Source organism: Doryrhamphus excisus, linkage group LG4, assembly GCF_037039965.1.
Source record: "Doryrhamphus excisus strain RoL-2023G ecotype Guam linkage group LG4, RoL_Dexc_Guam_v1.1, whole genome shotgun sequence".
Classification (NCBI taxonomy): domain Eukaryota; kingdom Metazoa; phylum Chordata; class Actinopteri; order Syngnathiformes; family Syngnathidae; genus Doryrhamphus; species Doryrhamphus excisus.
In genome coordinates, this window is record NC_136360.1 from 9336281 (window position 1) to 9356491 (window position 20211).

Genomic DNA, 20211 nt, shown 5'->3' on the forward strand with positions numbered 1-20211 from the left:
GGGGTACCAGTGATGGCAAAAATTAATCACCAGCTCCATGGAAGAGATGGCATCTGTACAGCCCAATCAGAGTTTATTACTCTCATTTTGGGGAGCAACACAAATTTGCTGGGAAAAATAACCTGAGTGAAGTTGGCCCCCCACCTCACTCAATACTAGGGTCAAATAGTCTCTTTTTTGTGCTACATTTGTGTTTGAGCTGACAGTTTGAGCTTGCTATAAAATAATTAGTTACATGATTTCCTATAGGAAAAATACTTTTGAAATTATAATTTGGAGTAAGTTGGGGGTAATCAAATCAGGGTGTATGTCACACAAACACAGAACGGCTGACCATTAAGCTTGTTAGAGAGTTTCTCCAAACTGTAAATAACATGACTCCATTGTATCATTTCCAGAGGTCCCCCCCAAACCCCCAGTGGAACAGATGATACAGACACTATGTGTATGGCACGTGTTCCTCAGAGCATTGCTTTTAAAATGTGTTTGAGCTTAATGTTTGACCAGCAGGGGGCATACAAGTGCTTTCAAAACTACCATGCTGTATATCAGCACCATTTTCTCCACAAATACTGCAGGTCCTTATCTTTTATGGATGCCTGAAAATCATTTTACAATGTCATGGATGTTGGTGTACATGCAAAAGCCTAAAGAAAAGCATGCAAGGGACCCGTTAAGTGGAACATCAACGTGATGAAACTAATCCAGGCCAACATGAACATGCAATCACGTGTGCAGTCCAGCTTTTGGTCCCGATCAACACTTGGGTATTTCCTGTCAAACAGGAAGTGCAAGACTCCAGCAGAACAATTTGCCACTTTTATGCCAACCAGATCACATCCTTGGTCTAGCTTGGCATTGCACTTCCAGCCAAGGCTGTTCACACCTAGACGCCACTCGGTCTGGTCAGTGCATGATGGAGTGAATAGGAACACTGGTACCAATGTAATGTAAAGCACTGAAACATACTGCAACTACTCATATAGGAGCATGTAGGGAATTATTATTGCAGGTATGTGTATACCAGTATCTATTATTTATTTGATTTATTTATCTGCACTTGCACTGCACTTGAAACTGAAACCAGGAAAAGGCAACAAAATGGAGAGCATACAAGAGGATTCAAGCATCAAATTGCATGTTGTGTACTAAAACCTATTTAAAAAAAACTACAATTACCCATTGAAAGCACTCCTGCCTAATAATGTACCATATATAATAGGCATATGATTATTTTAGATGTAATAATCAATTTAGTCATTTCCCATACGATCTTCTTCCCGTCTTATCTGATTATCTTATTTGAATATTTACATGTATAAAATGTAGGCTTTAAAATTTGCTAATGTTATTCGTATGACTATAAATGGAATGACATTTTTATTACTGGCAAGAAAATGAATTTATGAATATTATATTAGTCAACATGAGATGACACACTCAGGAATTTGAAGTTTTGTGTGCTGGAGACGAGACAACAGTCTGCATGAAAGCCGTGTGTGGGAAGCTATTGTTTCTCTGATGAGAAGGTGAAACACGGGATAAACAATCACGGCTTCACCTCGCTCTGTTTCCCGGCAGCGTGCCGGAAGACTGAGGAAGGAATTGTTTGTGTCTGTTTTTGGAAAAGCTCTTGAAATTTTTTTTTTTTAATTATTATGCTATTTTTCAGCAATGAATGCAATGGTAATTTTAATGCCTAAATTGATTGTCCCTCTTAACCACCTATTACAAAAGTAGATAATAGATATATACTGTGTGCATTTTTCAGTTCTCTTTTTTCCCACTGATCACGTGACATCACAATCACTGCTACATAGAGTTCATTCCCATTACGAGTAACCAAATAAAGGTTCCAAATAAAGTGTTAACCATCTTTTTTTTTAGAGGCATATCCGAGTGACAGAATTTTCTAATTCCAGCAAAGATAGATCTTTCGAGAAGAGGCCAGAGTCTCACTTTCCGTCTGCTGTCTGTTTGAGGATAATGGAAAGGTTAGCAGTTCACAGGAAACTGGCGCCAGTTTTAAGGAAGGGAACTGGAAGGAAGACAGTCTTTTGTTTTTCTCTTTTCAAGGTTACAGGGTAATTGGCAGAATGGTGCCAGCTTGCTACTGTATGTAAGGTCTTCTGGGGGGTGGGGGGTGTATGATAAAGGTGATGATAAAAATGGCACCACTGCTGAAGTGCAACATGCACCTTTGGGAGGTCAGCCAACACACGCACACACACACAGATATTTGTCATACAATAATACAGTCAGTATTTGAGTACCTCATTGACCAATTTTGTTCAAATGTACTCCATAATCTAATTACCATATTTTCCGAACTATAAGTCACACATTTTTGGCTGGTCCTACATGTTTTTTTTAGTCACACTGACAGCCACGAAAGGGCAATCAAGGCTTGTGTGCCAGTATCTGCTACTCCTATCACTCCTCCCCTGAAAATGTACAATGTAAACATCACCTTATAAAGACAACTGAAAAAGACGGAACACAAATGCCCCCAAAAAGAAAACCATAGTCTTCAGATTACAAGCTGCAAGTAAACTGGTTATGTTATGTTGTTTAAGGCTCAGTATTGAGCCTTAAACAACTTGGCAATTTTTGGCTAGATCTGACGACATTCCAATCCCTCCTTGATGACATATTTTGTCACAAGCAACAAATCTATAAACTTTTTCTGGTGTCGTTGGGGAGCTATATTAATATGGTGGAAGCATGTATGCAAATTTGACAACTTCTCGGACAGCACGTCCATCCACCCAACCATCCATTTTCTCTGCCGCTTATCCTTCTTAGGGTCACGGTTAGGCTGGAGCCTACCCCAGCTGTCTTTGGGCGAGAGGCAGGGTACAACCTGGACTGGTCGCCAGCCAATCACAAGGCACATATAAACAAACAACCATTCACACTCAAATTCACATTCATACCTATATGGAAAATTTGGAGTCGCCAATTACCCTAGCATGTTTTTGGAATGTGGGAGGAAACCGGAGTACCCGGAGAAAACCCAAGCGTGCACTGGGAGAACATGCAAACTCCAACAGAGATGCCCGAGGGTGGACTCGAACTTGGGTGTCCTAGCTGTGAGGCTTCTGATCAGGGTTTTATGCTGCCGATACCAATCACAATACGATCACTCTGCACTTTAATTTCTGAATGTTTTTTGCTGTCATTTTAATCTCCATGTTATTATTGCACTATTGACTGCCTGAGGAGTCTAGCCAGACATCTACTGTTATCTTGCACTGCAGTGCACAAAGGGAAAAACCACGATAAGAAGAGCAAACCTCACTTTTCCTTTCAAGTTTAAAATAAAGTGAAACTTTCCCTCTCTGAGTCACAGGATATGTTTCATACTGATTCAAAATGGCTCAGTTCTTCCTGTAAGGGCTTTAAGCTTTGCACACACAGCCTCTGATTGTGTTTACAGTCAATTAAAGTAAAAGTAGAGTTCTTTGAAGAGTTGTAAAATAAACATTTAAAGAATGTAGCCTCTTGATATTTTAATGAATGCAAAAGGGAAGCAATTATCATAAATTATTTTTTGTCATCCGTCCAGGTGATCTCATAGTTGTTGAAGACACCCTTTAATTTCTCTGCTGCTACAGAATGATCTGCTTTGCCAAAAGCCTGGAAATACAAGAGAAGGTGTAACATTACAGACTAACCGGCCACGACATTAGGTACTCCTACATACTCTAATGAGATATAAAACAAGAGCTGTGTGAATAAATTCTGTGTGTATTTAATGATATAATGTTTTATATAATAATAAGGAGCCCTGTTGGGATAGTTGTACTTATTTAATGAAACTTTAAGTAATAGTTTGATTTGTTCGATAATATTTATACATCTCACAGATTTTAAGATGAATACATGAATTAAATCAATCTGCAATCTACTTAGTATATTGCTGTATGTATAAAATGAATAGAACCTATATCAAAACAACAAAGATGGCGCCCGCTAGCGAATACTTTTGAAATCTTTCTGAACGTAGACAAACACAATTATCCCACAAACGGGATTGTTGTTGACGTGGTTGCTATCTTCAAGAATATATCGTGACTCTTGTAGCAATGTAATGTTTAAAAACGCCAGTATGAAAATGAGACATTTTAAATTTTATTGGCCATATAGTCGAAAATGCCCGGGAACGATGCAACTTCCGGTTCACAGTAGCTGGTGGTGTCGTGTGTCTCAACGTGTAGTCAACTTACAGTGGATTCTCCAAACACCCGTAGTTTCTTCTCTTGACTGTTGTGCTCAATCTTCCCGCCACCGAGGCACTGACACTCCATCCCCAAGGCCTTCATGGCAGGCTCGACCTTCTCAAAAATATGATCTGTAAATAAATCAGAGCCAAAGTCAAATACATAAGAGTCTGACTAGTTCACCACTGATGCATGTATAAATACATGTTGTGTTTATCGTGTTGCCGCTGCACAAAGATTATGCTTAAGGGCAACATTATAGCGATCACTGCTGATGCAAAGCCTTGACATTTCCTCTACGAGCAGAGTGGACTTACTGTGATACTCTGCACTTTTTGTGCCACGGACAATATCTTTGTGCACATCGCCATCTTTCACTTTCACTCGTACCAAAATGTACTTAAAAGTCCCCTCTTCATCAATCTCCACGGCTGGGACTGTCGCCAGGGAGTCCGACATAGTGATTATTCTTTTATAAAACACTTAGCTACTCTCCACAGAGCGAAGGAACACAAACACCTTATAAGGAACCAAACGGTTACTTCCGGTCTTAAAGAGACAGGTGCTTTTTTTTATTTAATTTAAGCTCCTCTCGCAGGTGCGCCCCCTATCGGAAGAGCCCACTATAATTTTTTAATGACACCATTTTACCAGACTAATTGGAGACTGTAAATTGTACATAGTTATTTATAGAAGTGTGAATAGTTGTTTGTTTGTATGTGGCCTGTGGTCAGATGAGATTCTGGAGTCTCTTAGAGCAAGAATTCTAAGGGAAACTCAAAGCCAGTTAGGATAGGCTCCAGCTCACCCGTGACCCTAATGAGAACAAGCGGTATAGAAAATGGATGGATGGAAGGAAGAGGAACTGATCATTTAAAATCAGTCATAGAAAATAAGCTAAATATCATCTGTTGCGGAAGTTTAAAAAAAAGTGAATGTCTGCTGGGGTCAATTAAAGACATTTCTATTCTTTTCAGGGGAAAGGGCGGAGGTGAGGAGGTGTCAGGCAACATGCAATGTTTCGCCTCACAGAGGAAGGAAATGCACAATGTCACTTCTGGAAAGGCTTGCAGCCAGCAGGCGCCTCCGCTCCAGCGCACTGCACATTTCCCATCCCGGGAGGAACCTCGTAAAAAAATACCAGTAAAGTGTTTGTAGTGGTGGCCATTGTATTGTCTTTGTTTTCCTTAATTGTCACTTTTATGCTCACTGTCATGGTATGTGCAAGTTCATGGATTTCTTTTCCCCTGACGCCTTTTTTTACCATGCTTGCATCTTACAGGAATGTAAGACGACTCATACTTGATATTGCCACACTTTTGTTACATTGTGTTATACTGTACAATGTTAAATGACTTTTAAAGTGAGCTTTTGATATTTTTGCATGTGTACACTAGCATTGTGTGTTCTGCTATGCAATATTCTAACAATGGGACACTGTGTATAAATGCAGGAATTTAGTATAGCTTTTAAATTGCACTCTACTACACAAAAAATTCCTGTTAACATCGACAGAGAAAAACTTCTGCAATAACATGATTTATTATGTGAGTCATTTATAATTTGTATAATTTGTACAATGACATTAATTAACACAGTATCAGTAGAATTTAAATATTGTTATCACCTTTATTTTTACTATTATTGTTATTTATCATTTTATTATATTTGTATTTTTATTATATTATTTTATTCCATATTTTAATGAATATACATAATTAAATAAATAATAATTAATTTAAATAAATAATTTAAATTGTTGTATTTGTTGTTATTGTTTTTATTACTTTTAGTTTTATTTTGTTGCAATGTTGTTGTTTCTTATTCCAGGTTCTACTGTTATAAATGGTCTCATTAGTTATTATTTATAAAGATTTTATATTATTTTATTATGCATTTTATTTGTTTTATATTACTGTTAATAATTATACCCCCCACTTTGGAATGTTTTCTGAAGTGGGCAGCAGTGGGTGGGAATTTCCACCAAAAAGGTGACGACAGCTTCCAGGAAGGCCGGACCGTGCAGATGAGGATTATATAAGGACAGGCAGCAGAGGACACTAATCACAATCGTCACAGCGAGTGAACCAACACCTGAAGTTATCTGCGATAAAAGATACATCTAAAATGGTAAGTGTGAATTTTTTTACCAAATAAAATACAACTAATATCTGTATGGTTGGTTGTAACCATCATTTTGCTTATTACAGGAACCCTGCTGTGGATTATATGGCAAGAAGTGCACCTCATGGACCATCTTGGCTTTTATTTTCTCAAGTATGCACTTACTCCAGTGCTACCTAACCTTATCTGTTATAGAGTGTTTGCCTCACCATTCAACATGTGCTTCTTTGCTTCCACCTTCAGTGTTGTGCATGCAGACGAGCGTCGAGTGCTGGTCCTACTTCTACTCCAACAGCACCATGAACTGGGAGCAAGCCCGAACGTGGTGCAGGGAGCACTACACGGACATGGTGGCAATCCAGAACCAGGAGGAGATTGCACATCTCAACAGCTGGCTGCCCAAGAAGCCCACCTACTATTGGATCGGCATCCGTAAGATCAACAGCACCTGGACGTGGGTGGGCACCAACAAAGCTCTCACAGCCGAGGCCACCAACTGGGCTCAGGGGGAACCCAACAATGGCAAGAATGGGAAGGTCTTGGGCGAGAGTGAGGACTGTGTGGAGATGTACATCAAGAGAAGTTCGCAACCTGGAAAATGGAACGACGAGAGATGCGAGAAGAGCAAAACGGCTTTGTGCTACACCGGTGAGGCCAAAGGAACCATATTGCTATACTGTACATAAATATCTTAAATTCAAGCACCTAATCTTCTTCTTGTCTCAGCTGCTTGTCAGGCAGACTCATGTATCCATGGAGAATGTGTGGAGACCATTAACAGTCACAGGTGCAAGTGCTTTGAAGGCTTCTATGGAGACAAGTGTGAACATGGTAAGCATCTAAAACTGTTTTAATAAACCAGCTTTTTAGAAGTCCTACCGGGAGCTGTTAGAATTGAAGGAAAAAAAACACAAGCAACACTGCATTGATGCTAATATAAGGTGACCCTAAATGCATGTAGCTTTAATGCAAATGAGCATGTCTCCAGCAGTGCAAAATACTTTTTCATATACACTCTAACTCTACTTATCACATACAACAACGTAACATTAGTGGGACAGGAGGACACATACTGTATGTTAGCAACACTAGCATGTGCACTACATGCTTCCTTTCCACAATAATATCCTACAGTATTGTAATCTTGTTTATTTTGTCCGTGGCAGTGGTTCAGTGCAACAAAGATGAACTGACCGTCCCTGCTAAGGGGAGCGTAGACTGCACTGGCAAGTACGGCAACTTCTCCTTCGACTCCCTGTGCCAATATTCCTGTGAGGAGGGCTACCAGATGAACAAGTCTGGAACCTTAAGGTGCACGGCCGCTAAGAACTGGTCAGAGGCGCCTCCTACATGTGAAGGTGAGTGGACGTTTTTGAATCAGCTAAAATACATAGCCAACAATTGTATCATGTGTTCATTATGTGCCTCAACAGTGGTCCAGTGTGAGGAGCTGTCAAGTCCAGAAAGAGGATCTGTCACATGTCAGGACCCTTTGGCAGCCTCAAGCTTCCAGTCCACGTGTATGTTTACCTGCCATGAGGGGTATGTACTATCTGGCGCCGAATCGCTGCGATGTGAAGCTTCTGGAAGCTGGAACGCCCCACAGCCTACTTGCGTTGGTATGTGCAATTTGTTCATTTGTTCCAAGTCTTTAACTTTTGTCAGTTTTTAGCTAATAATTCCTTTCATATTCCAATGTAGCTGTCCAGTGTCCCGCTCTCTCCGGCTTAGACAACGGTACAGTCAGCTGCGGGGAGGATCCGGATATGAGGTTCAGCTATGGGAGCACCTGCACTTTCAGCTGCTCCTCTGGCTATCAGATGGTGGGGGCGAGTACGGCAACGTGCACGTCAGCTGCAGAGTGGAGTGAGATGATGCCGCACTGCCAAGGTGAGGGCACAGTGAACTTTGTCAGGGTTTTTTTTTCATGAACATTTCATAGTAATGAGGGGTAAACTGCTCAGCCAGCAAAAGTGCTGATGACTTCATTATAAAAAAAGTGTAACATGCATGAGTTTCACAGCAACAGTACCCTGTTGACCAATCATGATGCTTCAAGTGCCACCTTGTTTACTTAAACTACATCGGCCACAGCGTCTAAATGTCCAACTATAATCCCTTGTTTCCCTCCATTTCCTAATAGTGAGCCCTCACTCACTCATTATTTTTCATGTCTTTTCTGCAGCAATAACATGCCCCGCCCCTGACGTTCCCAAGAGAGGCCACATGAACTGCACACCCCCACTCTTCCCATCCTGGACCCCCTACCCACAGGATACAGTCTGTACCTTCAGCTGCGATGAAGGCTACCAGCCCCAAGGTGCACTCAGCATGGCGTGCACACACTTAGGCCAGTGGACCACTACGCCTCCAACATGCTCAGGTATTAAACGGCATGGAAAACCCCTTGAATGCCCCCAGTATGAGTCAAACGTCCATAATTCAAACATGAACCTCTCTGCTTCTGCAGCTTCCACATCTCAGTTCAGTGCCATCACTGCTAGTGCAACAATAGGGGGCGCTGTGTCCCTGTCAACTCTGTCTGTGGTGATGTGGGTCTTGAGAAGACTGAGGAGGAAAGCAACCAAGTTTGAGTTGAGCAGGTAAGACACCCCTTTTGATGATCAATTAGGATTGAAAGAGTCACCGAGCTCACATGTTGGCTTTTTTTTCCCATTCACAGCAATTCTGACATAGAGGATCCTCCCCAGGTCTACAAAAACAGCATTGACAGTCTCATCTAAAAGAGATTTGACTTTTTTAAACAGAAAAAAAGCAAATATGTTGTGCCCTGTGAATGTCATTGACATGTATTTCCTCCCAAAGGGAGATTTGTTTTTTGTATTGAGCACATTGTTCTAATCTACACCCTCAGGGACATGCTGGAAAAGTGTGACGTTGCATAATGTATCGTGCACTGCCATGTCCTCACTAAACTGTGACTTATTTAGTATATTTATGGCATATTTGTTACTATTTATTGTGTCTTTTACATAAACCATGTCTTATTTTCTGTAATTTCATATTACACATATTGTATGTATCGACTAAATGCATTACTGTAATAAAAAAATTATATCTATGGAACGCCAGTGGTGGACGTTTTTATTTACTCCTACACCATAATAACAAACAACAATGAGTCCATCCATGCATCCATTTTCTTTACTGCTTATCCTCACGAGGGCCCGCTACAACTAAAGGGACATTTGTTTGGACAGATATAATAACAAGAATAGCTCATAATGGTTTGAGCTAGCAGCGTTCAAGGTTTTCTTGATAATCAAAATCACTTAAGTTCTTACATCAGTAGCGATAGCATTGCACTGCTGAAAAACGTTATTATTTGTCCAAATAAAGATACATTTAGTTGTACCAGGAATTCAAATAAACAAGAAACTGGGTGCTCTAATCATTTTTTCCATGACTGCATATATTTACTGGTTATGTTCTGGGATTACATGGTGTAGTTTCAAATTCTCTACAATTCCTGCATTGCTGCTCTTATGTTGTTTGCTAGAGCCTATCCCAGCTGTCTTCGGGGGAGGCGGGGTACACCCTGGACTGGTCACCAGCCAGTCACAGGGCACATATAGACAAACAACCATTCACACTCACATTCATACCTATGGACAATTTGGAGTTGCCAATTAACCTAGCATGTTTTTGGAATGTGGGAGGAAACCGGAGTACCTGGAGAAAACCCACCAGGGTCTCCTAGCTGTGTGGCCTGCATGCTAACCACAAAAATAGACAGTTCCATAAAGGTAATTTTTTTTCATCAAAAAACAGCACATACAACAGACAAGATTTTTCTTATTACTGTATTATTATCAGTTCCGTCCTAGAACAGCAAGTTGTGTAAGAAAAACTTCACAATGTTGTTGTCCTTGCCGATAAACAAGCATATACAAAAGTCACTAGGCTGTTTTTTTAAGACATAAGATATAAGATATTACACTCAATATGTGTCTTGCTTGTCTGTCATGTAAATTGAAACTAAAAGAAAAATGGCTGAGGTTTTGCTTTTAAACCTTAAGTAAGTTATGTGGCATGTCTTCACATACACACACAAATGGTCTAATTTGTGTGGAGCAGGTGGGATGTACACATAAGCTATTCCTGCATGCTGACCTTAGCTCCCCAGATCATTTGCTGTGTTTCAATTGTCATGGTAGAGGTCAGCAGTAGCAGCAGAGGAAGACATTTCCAGAGAAGATAAGATACAGTATTCCATTATGGGCCTCACAGTGGGGAAATTCATGTTGGCACATCATAACAACTGTTTTCCCTCAATCAGCACTTCGGAGGCTGTGAGATCATCGGTCACTGTGTTTATGTAACCATTTCTGAAAGAATGGAAATAGAAATAATCTGTTCAGGGGTTAAACTTTTGCCCACTGGCAGAAAGAAAGTTGCATTACATTTTGACAGTTATATCTTGTTATGTCACGACTCATGTCAGTCATCGCATGCTTTCACCTTGTGCAGAAACATCCAGGTATTGTCCTGACCAGCGTGTGATCATATAAGAGCGGACCAATGGTTGGCTGTAGCAGTGTCCACAAAGATCTGGCGTTGGAAATGACTATTTCATTTTATTCATAAAAGTGCTGCTGTTGAGGGTAAGTTAAGGGCGCTCTAATTAAGCAAGCATCACAGACGAAGCTCTTGGTTTCTGATTTGTAGGTTGATGAAAATGAAGTGGACATGGAGGCTGCTGCTCCTCGGTGGGTACTTTGTAAAATGATATTTAATTATTGACTAATTACTGTGTTCACAGAAGGGTACCTAATATTTTGGTCACCTCAATTAACAAACCATCATCATGCAAGTCGTCAATAAGTCTTTTTTGGTCATGCTACCAAAGAAGCAAATGATAAGGAGAAGAGAAGTGTGATGATAACCATAGAAAATAATAAAATAAAGCGCCCTCCTGTTTTTGACGACCTATAGCAAAAACTTAACAGGTGTTCTCAATTGTCAAAGATCCTGCTCTGCTGCTTTAAGGACCAACTGCAAAAACGCTTGTCAGGAACATGTGACAGGAACACTGCTGCTTTTGTGGTGCTACTGCATAAATGGTAGTCAATAGTGCTCTATATTACAATAATCAACTGCTGTTCTAGAGGAGCTGCTCCAGAAAAGTATGCCAAAGATCCTCTGTATGTTTTTGTAGTGACAGGAATCCTGTACTGTTTAAGGTGTTACTGCAAAAATGCTCGTCAAAGATCTTTTATATGACAGCGACATCCTACTGCAGAAACACTTATATCACAGACATTAGCTACTGTTTGAAGTGCTACGGCCAAAGATCCTCCATAATATGACAGGAACCCTCTATTGTTTTTAGGGACCTACTGCAAAAATACTAGTCAAAGATCCTCTACGTGACTGTTTTTGAGGACCGATTACAAAAACACAAGTCAACAGTCTTCAATAACTGTTTTTGAGAATTGAAGGACAACATAAGCTGATTTTCACTGTACTGTCCAAATATGCATCAGGGGGCTCTTTTGCGGGGATCTGCTTAGGATGGACATACCACCACTCCAACACCACCATGAACTGGAACCAGGCCCGGGAGTGGTGCAGGAACAGGTACTCGGACATGGTGGTCATCCAGAGCCAGGATGAAAACGACAAGCTGGTCTCCTTTTTGCCAAACAAGATCTCCAGCCCGTACTACTGGCTGGGACTCACCAGGACACACAAGGATGGGAACTGGACATGGATAGGGAATAACAGCACTTGGATGGGCGAGGACTCGTGGGCGGAAAACGAGCCCAACAACAACCACAGCATGGCCGTCTGTGTGGAGATCTACGTCAACAACGGCACCAACCGAGGGAAATGGAATGATGAGAAGTGCGGCCAGAAGAAATATGCAGTTTGCTATCGAGGTCGTTTCAATGTCATGGTTTGGAGCGTGGCGGAGGAACTGCATCTATTGATTTTCCTCTTGTTTGTCCTGACAGCTCAGTGTAATGCCACCATATGTGGCCGAGGACGATGTCGGGAAGCTGTTAACAACTTCACCTGTCTATGTGTGGCCGGCTTTGAGGGAGACAGGTGTCAAACAGGTAAGGGGCGCTAACCATACTTGTTTTGTATTCATGACATTTGTGACGTCCCCTAAGAGTTCTTGTTGTTGTATGGATCTTGTTGTTTTATTATACAGTAGGATGTTAAAGCAAGAACCCTGTTGATTTTTAATCAATATTCTCTGCATGATGATACATATTGAGCTGTGCGAGAAATTCAAAGTTAATCCGATTTAGGGGCGTCACACTTTGAGATTGATAACAGCGCCGCCATGTGGCGTATTTGTCTACAGTAATAGAGTAAGTTTGCATGCAATTTCAACCTTTCGGATGCAGCAGTTCAGGAGTAGAAAAGTTCCTAGAGTTTGTTTTTTTTTTTGACAAGCCAGATTGAATCCTGTTACAATATCATTTTTATCTCATTTCAGCTAAACAGAGTCTCAATGATACCGTGTTGGCAGGAACAACTTTTCCATCAGCCTCTTATTGTAAGTGTTCCATTTAGTATTGATTAAGACTAAATAATGCAACGTCTGTGTGTGTGTATTGTCAATATCACTAGAGAAACTAAGTGCTAAGTGTCTTTGTGTACTACAAAGTAAATGAGAATAAAGGTATCAAAATCAGAGTTAGTAAACAAAACACAAAGAACATAACAGTGGAACTTCTAGGCTGTTGATTTAGAAGCTATTTTTTTCCCATTCGAAATAATCTATCCATCAACTTTTCTATACCGCTTGAGCCTATCCCAGCTGATCTTGCATGAGAGGAAGAGTACACCATGTTTGCCGTGATTTAGTTAATAAATTACAGGGCACTTGTAAACAAACAAACAACCTTTCACACTTACATTCAAACCTATGGACAATTCACAGCTCCAGACTGACTATTTTTTTTACCAGGAGCACAGTGGCCCCTAGCTTAAAAGTTTAGGAGCACAAGTAGAAAGTAGTGAGTCAAAGTAAATATTCACGTCTCCTCTCATTTTCACTGTATTATTGATGAATACTACTACTACTAATAATAATAAATGACAACTGTCAACGGGCGGCACGGCAGTCTAGTGGTTAGCGCGCAGACCAGGGTTCAATTCCCACCCTCGGCCATCTCTGTGTGGAGTTTGCATGTTCTCCCTGTGCATGCGTGGGTTTTCTCCGGGTACTCCGGTTTCCTCCCACATTCCAAAAACATGCTAGGTGGTGACTCCAAATTGTCCATGGGTATGAATGTGTTTGTCTATATGTGCCCTGTGATTGGCTGGCGACCAGTCCAGGGTGTACCCCGCCTCTTGCCTGAAGACAGCTGGGATAGGCTCCAGCACCCCCGCGACCCTCGTGAGGAAAAAGCGGTAGAAAATGAATGAATGACAACAGTCAACTACTGGGCTGAATCGTAAAGCATTTGTCAGCAACAAAAAAATATTCAATAATAAAATAATATCAGCAAAGTAACTGGTAAGCTTGCCAAGTTTTGCAAAAATAAATAAAGGACACCTTGTTGGCGGCCTTTTGCTTGAATTATTTGACTATCTAACAACATGCTAGGCTTTCGTGCAGCCTCCATTCTCAAGCTGTCACCATCCTAAAACAATTCTGAATTGTACAGACAATGTTTTCAGTTATATTTTTAAATTCTTAACTGTCATACAAGTGTGAAAAGAAGTTGTCCACTGTAAATATTATGACAGTCGTAACGTCACTCTTTAACATTATTTTTTTTAATTATTCAAAACAATACAACAGTGTATCCTTAAGTTTGCATGCAGAAAATCCCTTGTAATACACTTATACACAATGGACTTATGCACATAACTGGACTCTTGTAAAGCTTCTGCACCCCCAGCTGTGGACTGCACCCCGCCGTCTCACCCTGATGGATACCTCAGCTGCGCAAATGGGAACCATACAGTTAACGCAACGTGTCAGTTCAAATGTCACCATGGATTCCTGATGATCGGCTCGGCAGACGTCACCTGCGGAGCCACGGGGGTTTGGAGCAGCCCCATGGCAACTTGTGCAAGTAAATCGTTCAATTGAAGAAGTGACTAAAGCTATCACATTTCAACAAGGGACAATACAATACAAATGAAACTAAGTGTAGAGACCGTCCAGTAGTATATATTTATTATGTACTAATAATGAGTCACCACACAACCATTATTCTTCCAGTAGTTGGCAACACAAGTGATTGCACCTACAGTGGACATACAGTTCAATCAACCGCAGCTCACTCTGTGCCGGCAGCACGTGTGCAGCCCAAGACCATTACCGCTACCACCACTAAGAGAGCATATATATTATGCATATGCATACATACATATTCACACTGTATGTTAGAATATGAAACTCCCCTGCGCATGCAGCACTCATGCAGTCCCAGACCATGAGGAGCGGATATTCAGTATGCCACATTACATACTGGAAGTTATGTTACCCTCATTGAATTGTAGTTCCCCAGTGATGAAACCAGATGTGAAATACTGTAACTCCAATGTCTTGTATGCAATGCACTATGTAATGATTTGAAATGTGCTCCTTTTTAAAATTAACCAGACATATTGGCTGTATCCACTACTCCCCGAGTCAGCACTCATGCAGCCATGCATGACTGTGACACCAACAAGGGAGCAGATCAACACAATGTCACAGTACATGATGGAATTCATGTTTATGTTTGGTAGCACTCAAGCAAAAAACAATGATCTCGCTGTTGAAATGTGAGGGTGTGCTCCCCTTTGTGAGATACTATCTACGTATGTGTTACGATTTTTTTAAAGGTTTGTTTATAAATGTGTGTTTGTTTCCTCAGGGTATAAGCCCATCCTGATGGCTGTTGCAGGCTGCTGCACTCTCACTGTTTGCTGCTGTTTCATGTGTTTTTGTGGCCGAAAGAACAAAAGTAAGAGTTTCTAACCGCAGATTGTTATAGCTATAAAATGCTTTGAGTCATTTCTTTCTTCAAACACTTGTGACAGGGAAAAAGCCAAGCAAAGAGAGGTCTGTGTCCCTCCATCAAAATTGTAACCATACCTTTAATATTTACTTCAATAACTACTTTTTTTCTGCAGACAGGACCGTCTAGTCAGCTGTCGACATGAGGACGAACCGATGTTTCCCTAACAAGTATACACGATTTGGATCATGGGACCTGCAACATACTCTCGATATCCCATGTTTCATTGTTCATATTGTTGTTGCAGCTGGACTACCCAGCATGCCTTGCAGGCCTTTGGAAATAAGTTAAGTGTTATGTTTAGCGCTTATACGTAGTTCTTGATTTATGTGATGCGTTAACTTACTGTGGATGTGTTTTGTTTTGTTGCCCCCCCCCTTCTGTAGAACATGAGACATTTAATTTACTTGAACCCGTCTGTAATTAGCACCTTTTATAATATCATTAGGCCAGCATTCACTGTTAAAGTTAGGGTTGTTTTTCTTCACTATAACTCATTTAACTCACTTAATCAAAGATTTCATAATGCATTTTTGTTGTAGGGTTTTATCCAGTCATCTACTTACCGTTTACCTCTCTGTAAAGTAAGTGATGTTTTACCCCATTTCGTCATGCTATGGTAGTCTCCCCTCATTATTCTACACATGAATAACAAGTAATTTCATGTTTCAGTCGCTCATAGCAATAAGTGCTAATGCACACGCTATTATGTATGTTTGACTTTCAATAAATATGCAAACATTTGTAAAACTTTGTTTTACTTTGTCCTTATGGGGTATTTTTGTAGAATTAAAAATAGGAATGTGTTGTCCAAATTCTACCTTTGGTGACGGAATGTGTATATTTTTAAAGGGCTTTTGGTAAAAGCCTGACAGGAAACGAACCGTTTTGTTGGTCTGTGGATTGAATGCTAATGAACTGTGTTTGTCCACAAGAGGGTGTGGCTCCAAGAAGCTCTATTATGCACATTTTATATGTTTTATATTTTATATTTTATATGCTGTACCTCGTCACATTGCGATTCACATTTTGTGGCTTCACTCTATAATAGCTTTGCAAACATACAGTATATTAATTCATAAATCATGCTGTTTCAAGGTTGAATAATATTCAGATTTAAGCAAAATTTGACATAAATTCAGCATTTTCAAGCATGATTGATTGCCGAAACAAAAGGCTTTTATTACAGGCTATCATTATTAACAGGCATAATAATAATAATAATGAAAAGACACGGGCTACTGTTATTACCATAACCCAAGACAAGCTAAAACTGAACTTTGAATAACATCCATTCTTCTCCCTTTCCTACCATCATGGTAACACTGTGTTCCATTCATTTCCGGCTGACTCATCACTCCTGTTTTAACTCTAGACTCCTTGTATCATCGGTGAGTGCAGCAGCCAGCGAAGAAGAAAAAGGCGGAAGTTACCAATAGGTTGCTGTCGTATAGTAAATCTGAAATTGAATCTGTGTGCAAAAAATGTGTAAAGTCCAAATGTTGAGAGTGTTAATGGAGCAGAGACTAAATGCCGCCGTTGAAGATATATTCGGATTGATTGAAAGAACAATAGCAGAGTATGAAGAGGAACTTTGTAGAACAAAAGAGGAAAAGGAGCGACAACGCGAACAGCTGAACGCTGTTTTGGACAACAATGGCGGCTTACACAGAGCAGGTTTGTTTACAGCTTTCAACCTTGTCGTGCATTTTTCTTTAAAGAATAATGTCCTCAGAAAATTAAACAGCAGAGAGGTTTTAATGACCCAAAGTTGTTTAAAAATACGTACTGGGAATAAACACATTTAGTGAGTTAGCTTATCTAACTGGAAGAATGAACAAGTTTCATTTAAAAACTGCATTTCATTCCCGTTGTCATTGACTAATATTCACATTACTATGATGATCTGAAACAAAGTGTCACCAATATATTTCAAAAATGGAAATCACTCTCCGACTTCACATTAAAAAAGTCATTTCCAAGGTGTGACGCCTTTTATTTTAGCGTGGCACTGTTCCATAGTCCATTCAATGTAGTGGAAACCCTGCTATATACTAATAGTTAGGGCTGGGCAATATATCGATATTTAAAAAATATCAATATTTCTTTTAAGCATGATATCAAAAACAAGCATATCAATATCAATTGGATTTGATGCAGAGGTCTCATGTTTCAAGATGGAGCCGTCTGAGTGCAAGCTAGTTACGGCAGCTCTGTCTTTTTTTGTGTGTTTAATAGTGCTTTATTTATTACTTTATTCTACAACTTTTTTTGTTCGTAGCCTGCCTTTTGCTCCATTGTTTACACTAGGGAGCAGCTGTTTGCTGCTGCTTCGCTACGCTTAGCGATCATAGATACCCACAGAGATACGAAGGAGGAGAGGCTGCATAGCAGGAGTGAACAGTGAAAAAGACGGTATAAAGGTTGCTATATAAAGACATTAAATTATGTTTACCGTCTGTCGTCATGAGGAACACAAGATGGAAGAGCTAATGGCGCTAACCCGGCTACAGAGAGTTGACTGTGAGTGCAGCATGATTGCACACTATATGAGACTTTTTCTGTATTTATTTAAATATAATATACTATTTTATTTCAGCAGCTATTGTCCTTTAAGATTGTTTACATTTTAATAAAACTTTGTACACATAATTGGCTGTGAGTGTATCATTTGCTTCTGTCCCTTGTGGTCCTGCAGACATCCAGCAGGTGTTGGTGCAGCGTGAAGAAGAGGTTCCCTCAAAGCAGCAGGAGTGGAGCTCCAGTGTAGGGCTAGAGGAGCCAGATCCACCCCACATTAAAGAAGAAGAGGAACAGCTTCGAGGGTTGGAGGAGCACGGCATCGCCACATTTCCATTGACAGGTGTCCTTGTAAAGAGTGACGGCGGTGAGGAGGCTCGGTCCTCAGAGCTTCATCACAGCCAAGGTGAGGAGAACATAGGGGCGGAACCTTCAACTCCATACATGACAACAGAAGATGATGGAGAGCATTGTGGAGGACCACAAGCAGACAGCAACTTTGCTCCTCTGTCAGATATGAACGACATGATGTCACATTTTTCTGAGACCGATGACAAATACTCGAAAGGTGACATAAGGCAGCATGCTGACAGGAAACACTTCAACTGCTCTGAATGTGAGCAAACTTTTAACCGTAAGGAAAGTCTGAAAAGACACATGGTAACGCACACTGGAGAGAGACCTTTTACTTGTTCTGTTTGTGCGAGAAGCTTTTCTTTGAGGCAATATTTGGAAAGACACACAATGATTCACAAGGGGGAGACTCCCTTTTCATGTTCAGTTTGCCCTAAAAGATTCACAGATAAGTTCAAATTGATAGTCCACGTGAGAAAACACGCTGGAGAGAAACAATTATCCTCCAGCAGCTCAACTCAACACGTGACAACAGAAAGTGATGGAGAGCACTGTGGAGGATCACATACAAACAGAAACTGTGCTCCACTGTCAGATATGAACGACATGTCACACTCTTCTGAGACCGATCAAAGTGAAGAGGATCTAGAACCTTTGCAGAGTTATGAGGACTCAAAAGGTGATATGAGACAGCACACTGACGACAAACTCCTACACTGTTCTCAGTGCACGAAAACATTTGACAAAAGGTGGAAATGGAAAAGACACATGAAATGTCACACAGAAAAGAAACCCTTCAGCTGCTCAGTGTGTGCCAAAGGATTCATTCAGAAGTCAGACATGACCATACACATGGCAGTGCACACGGGAGACAAACCATTTAACTGTGCCATTTGTGCTAAAAGCTTTGCCGCAAAGAAATACATGGCAATACACATGAGGACGCACACTGGAGAGAGACCTTATGCTTGCTCAGTGTGTGCCAAAAGGTTCACCACGAAGCCGCAAATGGACAGACACATGATGAGAATACACCCTTTCAGCTGCAGCATGTGTAAGAAATGATGACAACTGTGGTGTCCTGATACAACTTTTTCACTTCCGATATTGCAGCCTTAAATATTGTCCGATACAAATATTTGGCCGATATTAAGACAAGTCATACATGCTATTTACTTTGTAGTGTGGAATGTAGCGTTGAAAGGCTTGAGGAAGGGATATTACTCAGATTACAATAGTCAGCAACAGAGGAAAACCATTTTCTTACATGGTAGTTGTATACACAATGCAACTACGCATCATATAGCAAGGTTCGAGATGCTCAATAAAGTTTTAAATCTGACATTACTCATCGCAGACAGAGGCTGTCTATTATAGCTGAGGAGTTTCCCATGTGTTTTGCCACTTCATATGCACAGAAGTTGGTTGGAACTTCCCCAGTTCTGTGTCATCACGGGAAACTTGTGCATGACAGGTTTTGCACTCAGCTGCAAGGTCTTTTCACTGTCATGTGACTGACACCACTTCTGCTACTTCCTACGTTGTTAGCATGCCAGCAAATACTATTGTGATCACGTGCTTGGGCGGTATCTGAAATTGGCATACAAGGAAATACAGCTAGCATAGGTGCAGATTCTGTAAGATCTAGAAAGCTTTCTGTGCGTGTTATTGTGTGTAGCTGCTCCACAACTGTGGACAACCGCATGGATGAAGGTAAAGAGTCCCGTCTTATGTATTTCACTTATCCTGTTTGGCAACTTAATCATGCAATATGGGTGGACTGTAGACACATGACATATTTCAGGAGCCATCGTTTGACGTGTTCAAAGTCACTGTATGGTTTTATTTGAAAAATGAATGATGACCCCAGCATTGATGATGACGTTGCTTATTGTGGAATGTAAATAAAAACATGTTTCACTTGTATAATGTTAAAATTGTGTAGTGCACCCCTAATAAAGTACAGTTGTCTACTTTTGATTGTGTGGAGTTCA

At 40.5% G+C, this 20211-nt stretch overlaps 4 protein-coding genes across 6 annotated transcripts; 3 read left to right on the top strand and 1 right to left on the bottom strand.

Moving 5' to 3' along the window:
- Positions 1-3497: 3497 nt before the first annotated feature.
- LOC131129086 (si:dkey-51e6.1) lies at positions 3498-4780 on the bottom strand. Its single transcript, XM_058072219.2, has 3 exons — positions 4541-4780; positions 4230-4354; positions 3498-3639 (listed from the first exon to the last, which is right to left on the bottom strand). Exons 1-3 carry the CDS (start codon positions 4680-4682, stop codon positions 3547-3549), a joined length of 360 nt encoding a protein of 119 aa, XP_057928202.2. The 5' UTR covers positions 4683-4780; the 3' UTR covers positions 3498-3546.
- Positions 4781-6276: 1496 nt separating this feature from the next.
- sele (selectin E) lies at positions 6277-9430 on the top strand. Its single transcript, XM_058072201.2, has 10 exons — positions 6277-6353; positions 6434-6500; positions 6591-6995; positions 7074-7178; positions 7514-7705; positions 7781-7966; positions 8049-8237; positions 8533-8730; positions 8818-8950; positions 9031-9430. Exons 1-10 carry the CDS (start codon positions 6351-6353, stop codon positions 9089-9091), a joined length of 1539 nt encoding a protein of 512 aa, XP_057928184.2. The 5' UTR covers positions 6277-6350; the 3' UTR covers positions 9092-9430.
- A 2445-nt stretch (positions 9431-11875) lies between these two features.
- Positions 11876-15810, top strand: LOC131129084 (L-selectin). 3 transcript variants are annotated; one of them, XM_078789887.1, is made up of 7 exons: positions 11876-12250; positions 12326-12430; positions 12820-12879; positions 14219-14410; positions 15200-15289; positions 15366-15387; positions 15459-15810. In XM_078789887.1, the coding sequence occupies exons 1-7, from the start codon at positions 11911-11913 to the stop codon at positions 15508-15510; spliced, it is 861 nt and encodes a 286-aa protein (XP_078646013.1). In that variant the 5' UTR covers positions 11876-11910; the 3' UTR covers positions 15511-15810. The 3 variants fall into 3 exon arrangements, with proteins under 3 accessions (XP_078646013.1, XP_078646014.1, XP_078646015.1); XM_078789888.1 differs by having other exon boundaries at positions 14234-14410; XM_078789889.1 differs by lacking the exons at positions 15200-15289; positions 15366-15387; positions 15459-15810 and having other exon boundaries at positions 14219-14454.
- A 954-nt stretch (positions 15811-16764) lies between these two features.
- Positions 16765-20165, top strand: LOC131129073 (uncharacterized). Its single transcript, XM_058072203.2, has 2 exons — positions 16765-17020; positions 18042-20165. The coding sequence occupies exons 1-2, from the start codon at positions 16828-16830 to the stop codon at positions 19280-19282; spliced, it is 1434 nt and encodes a 477-aa protein (XP_057928186.2). The 5' UTR covers positions 16765-16827; the 3' UTR covers positions 19283-20165.
- Positions 20166-20211: the final 46 nt, after the last annotated feature.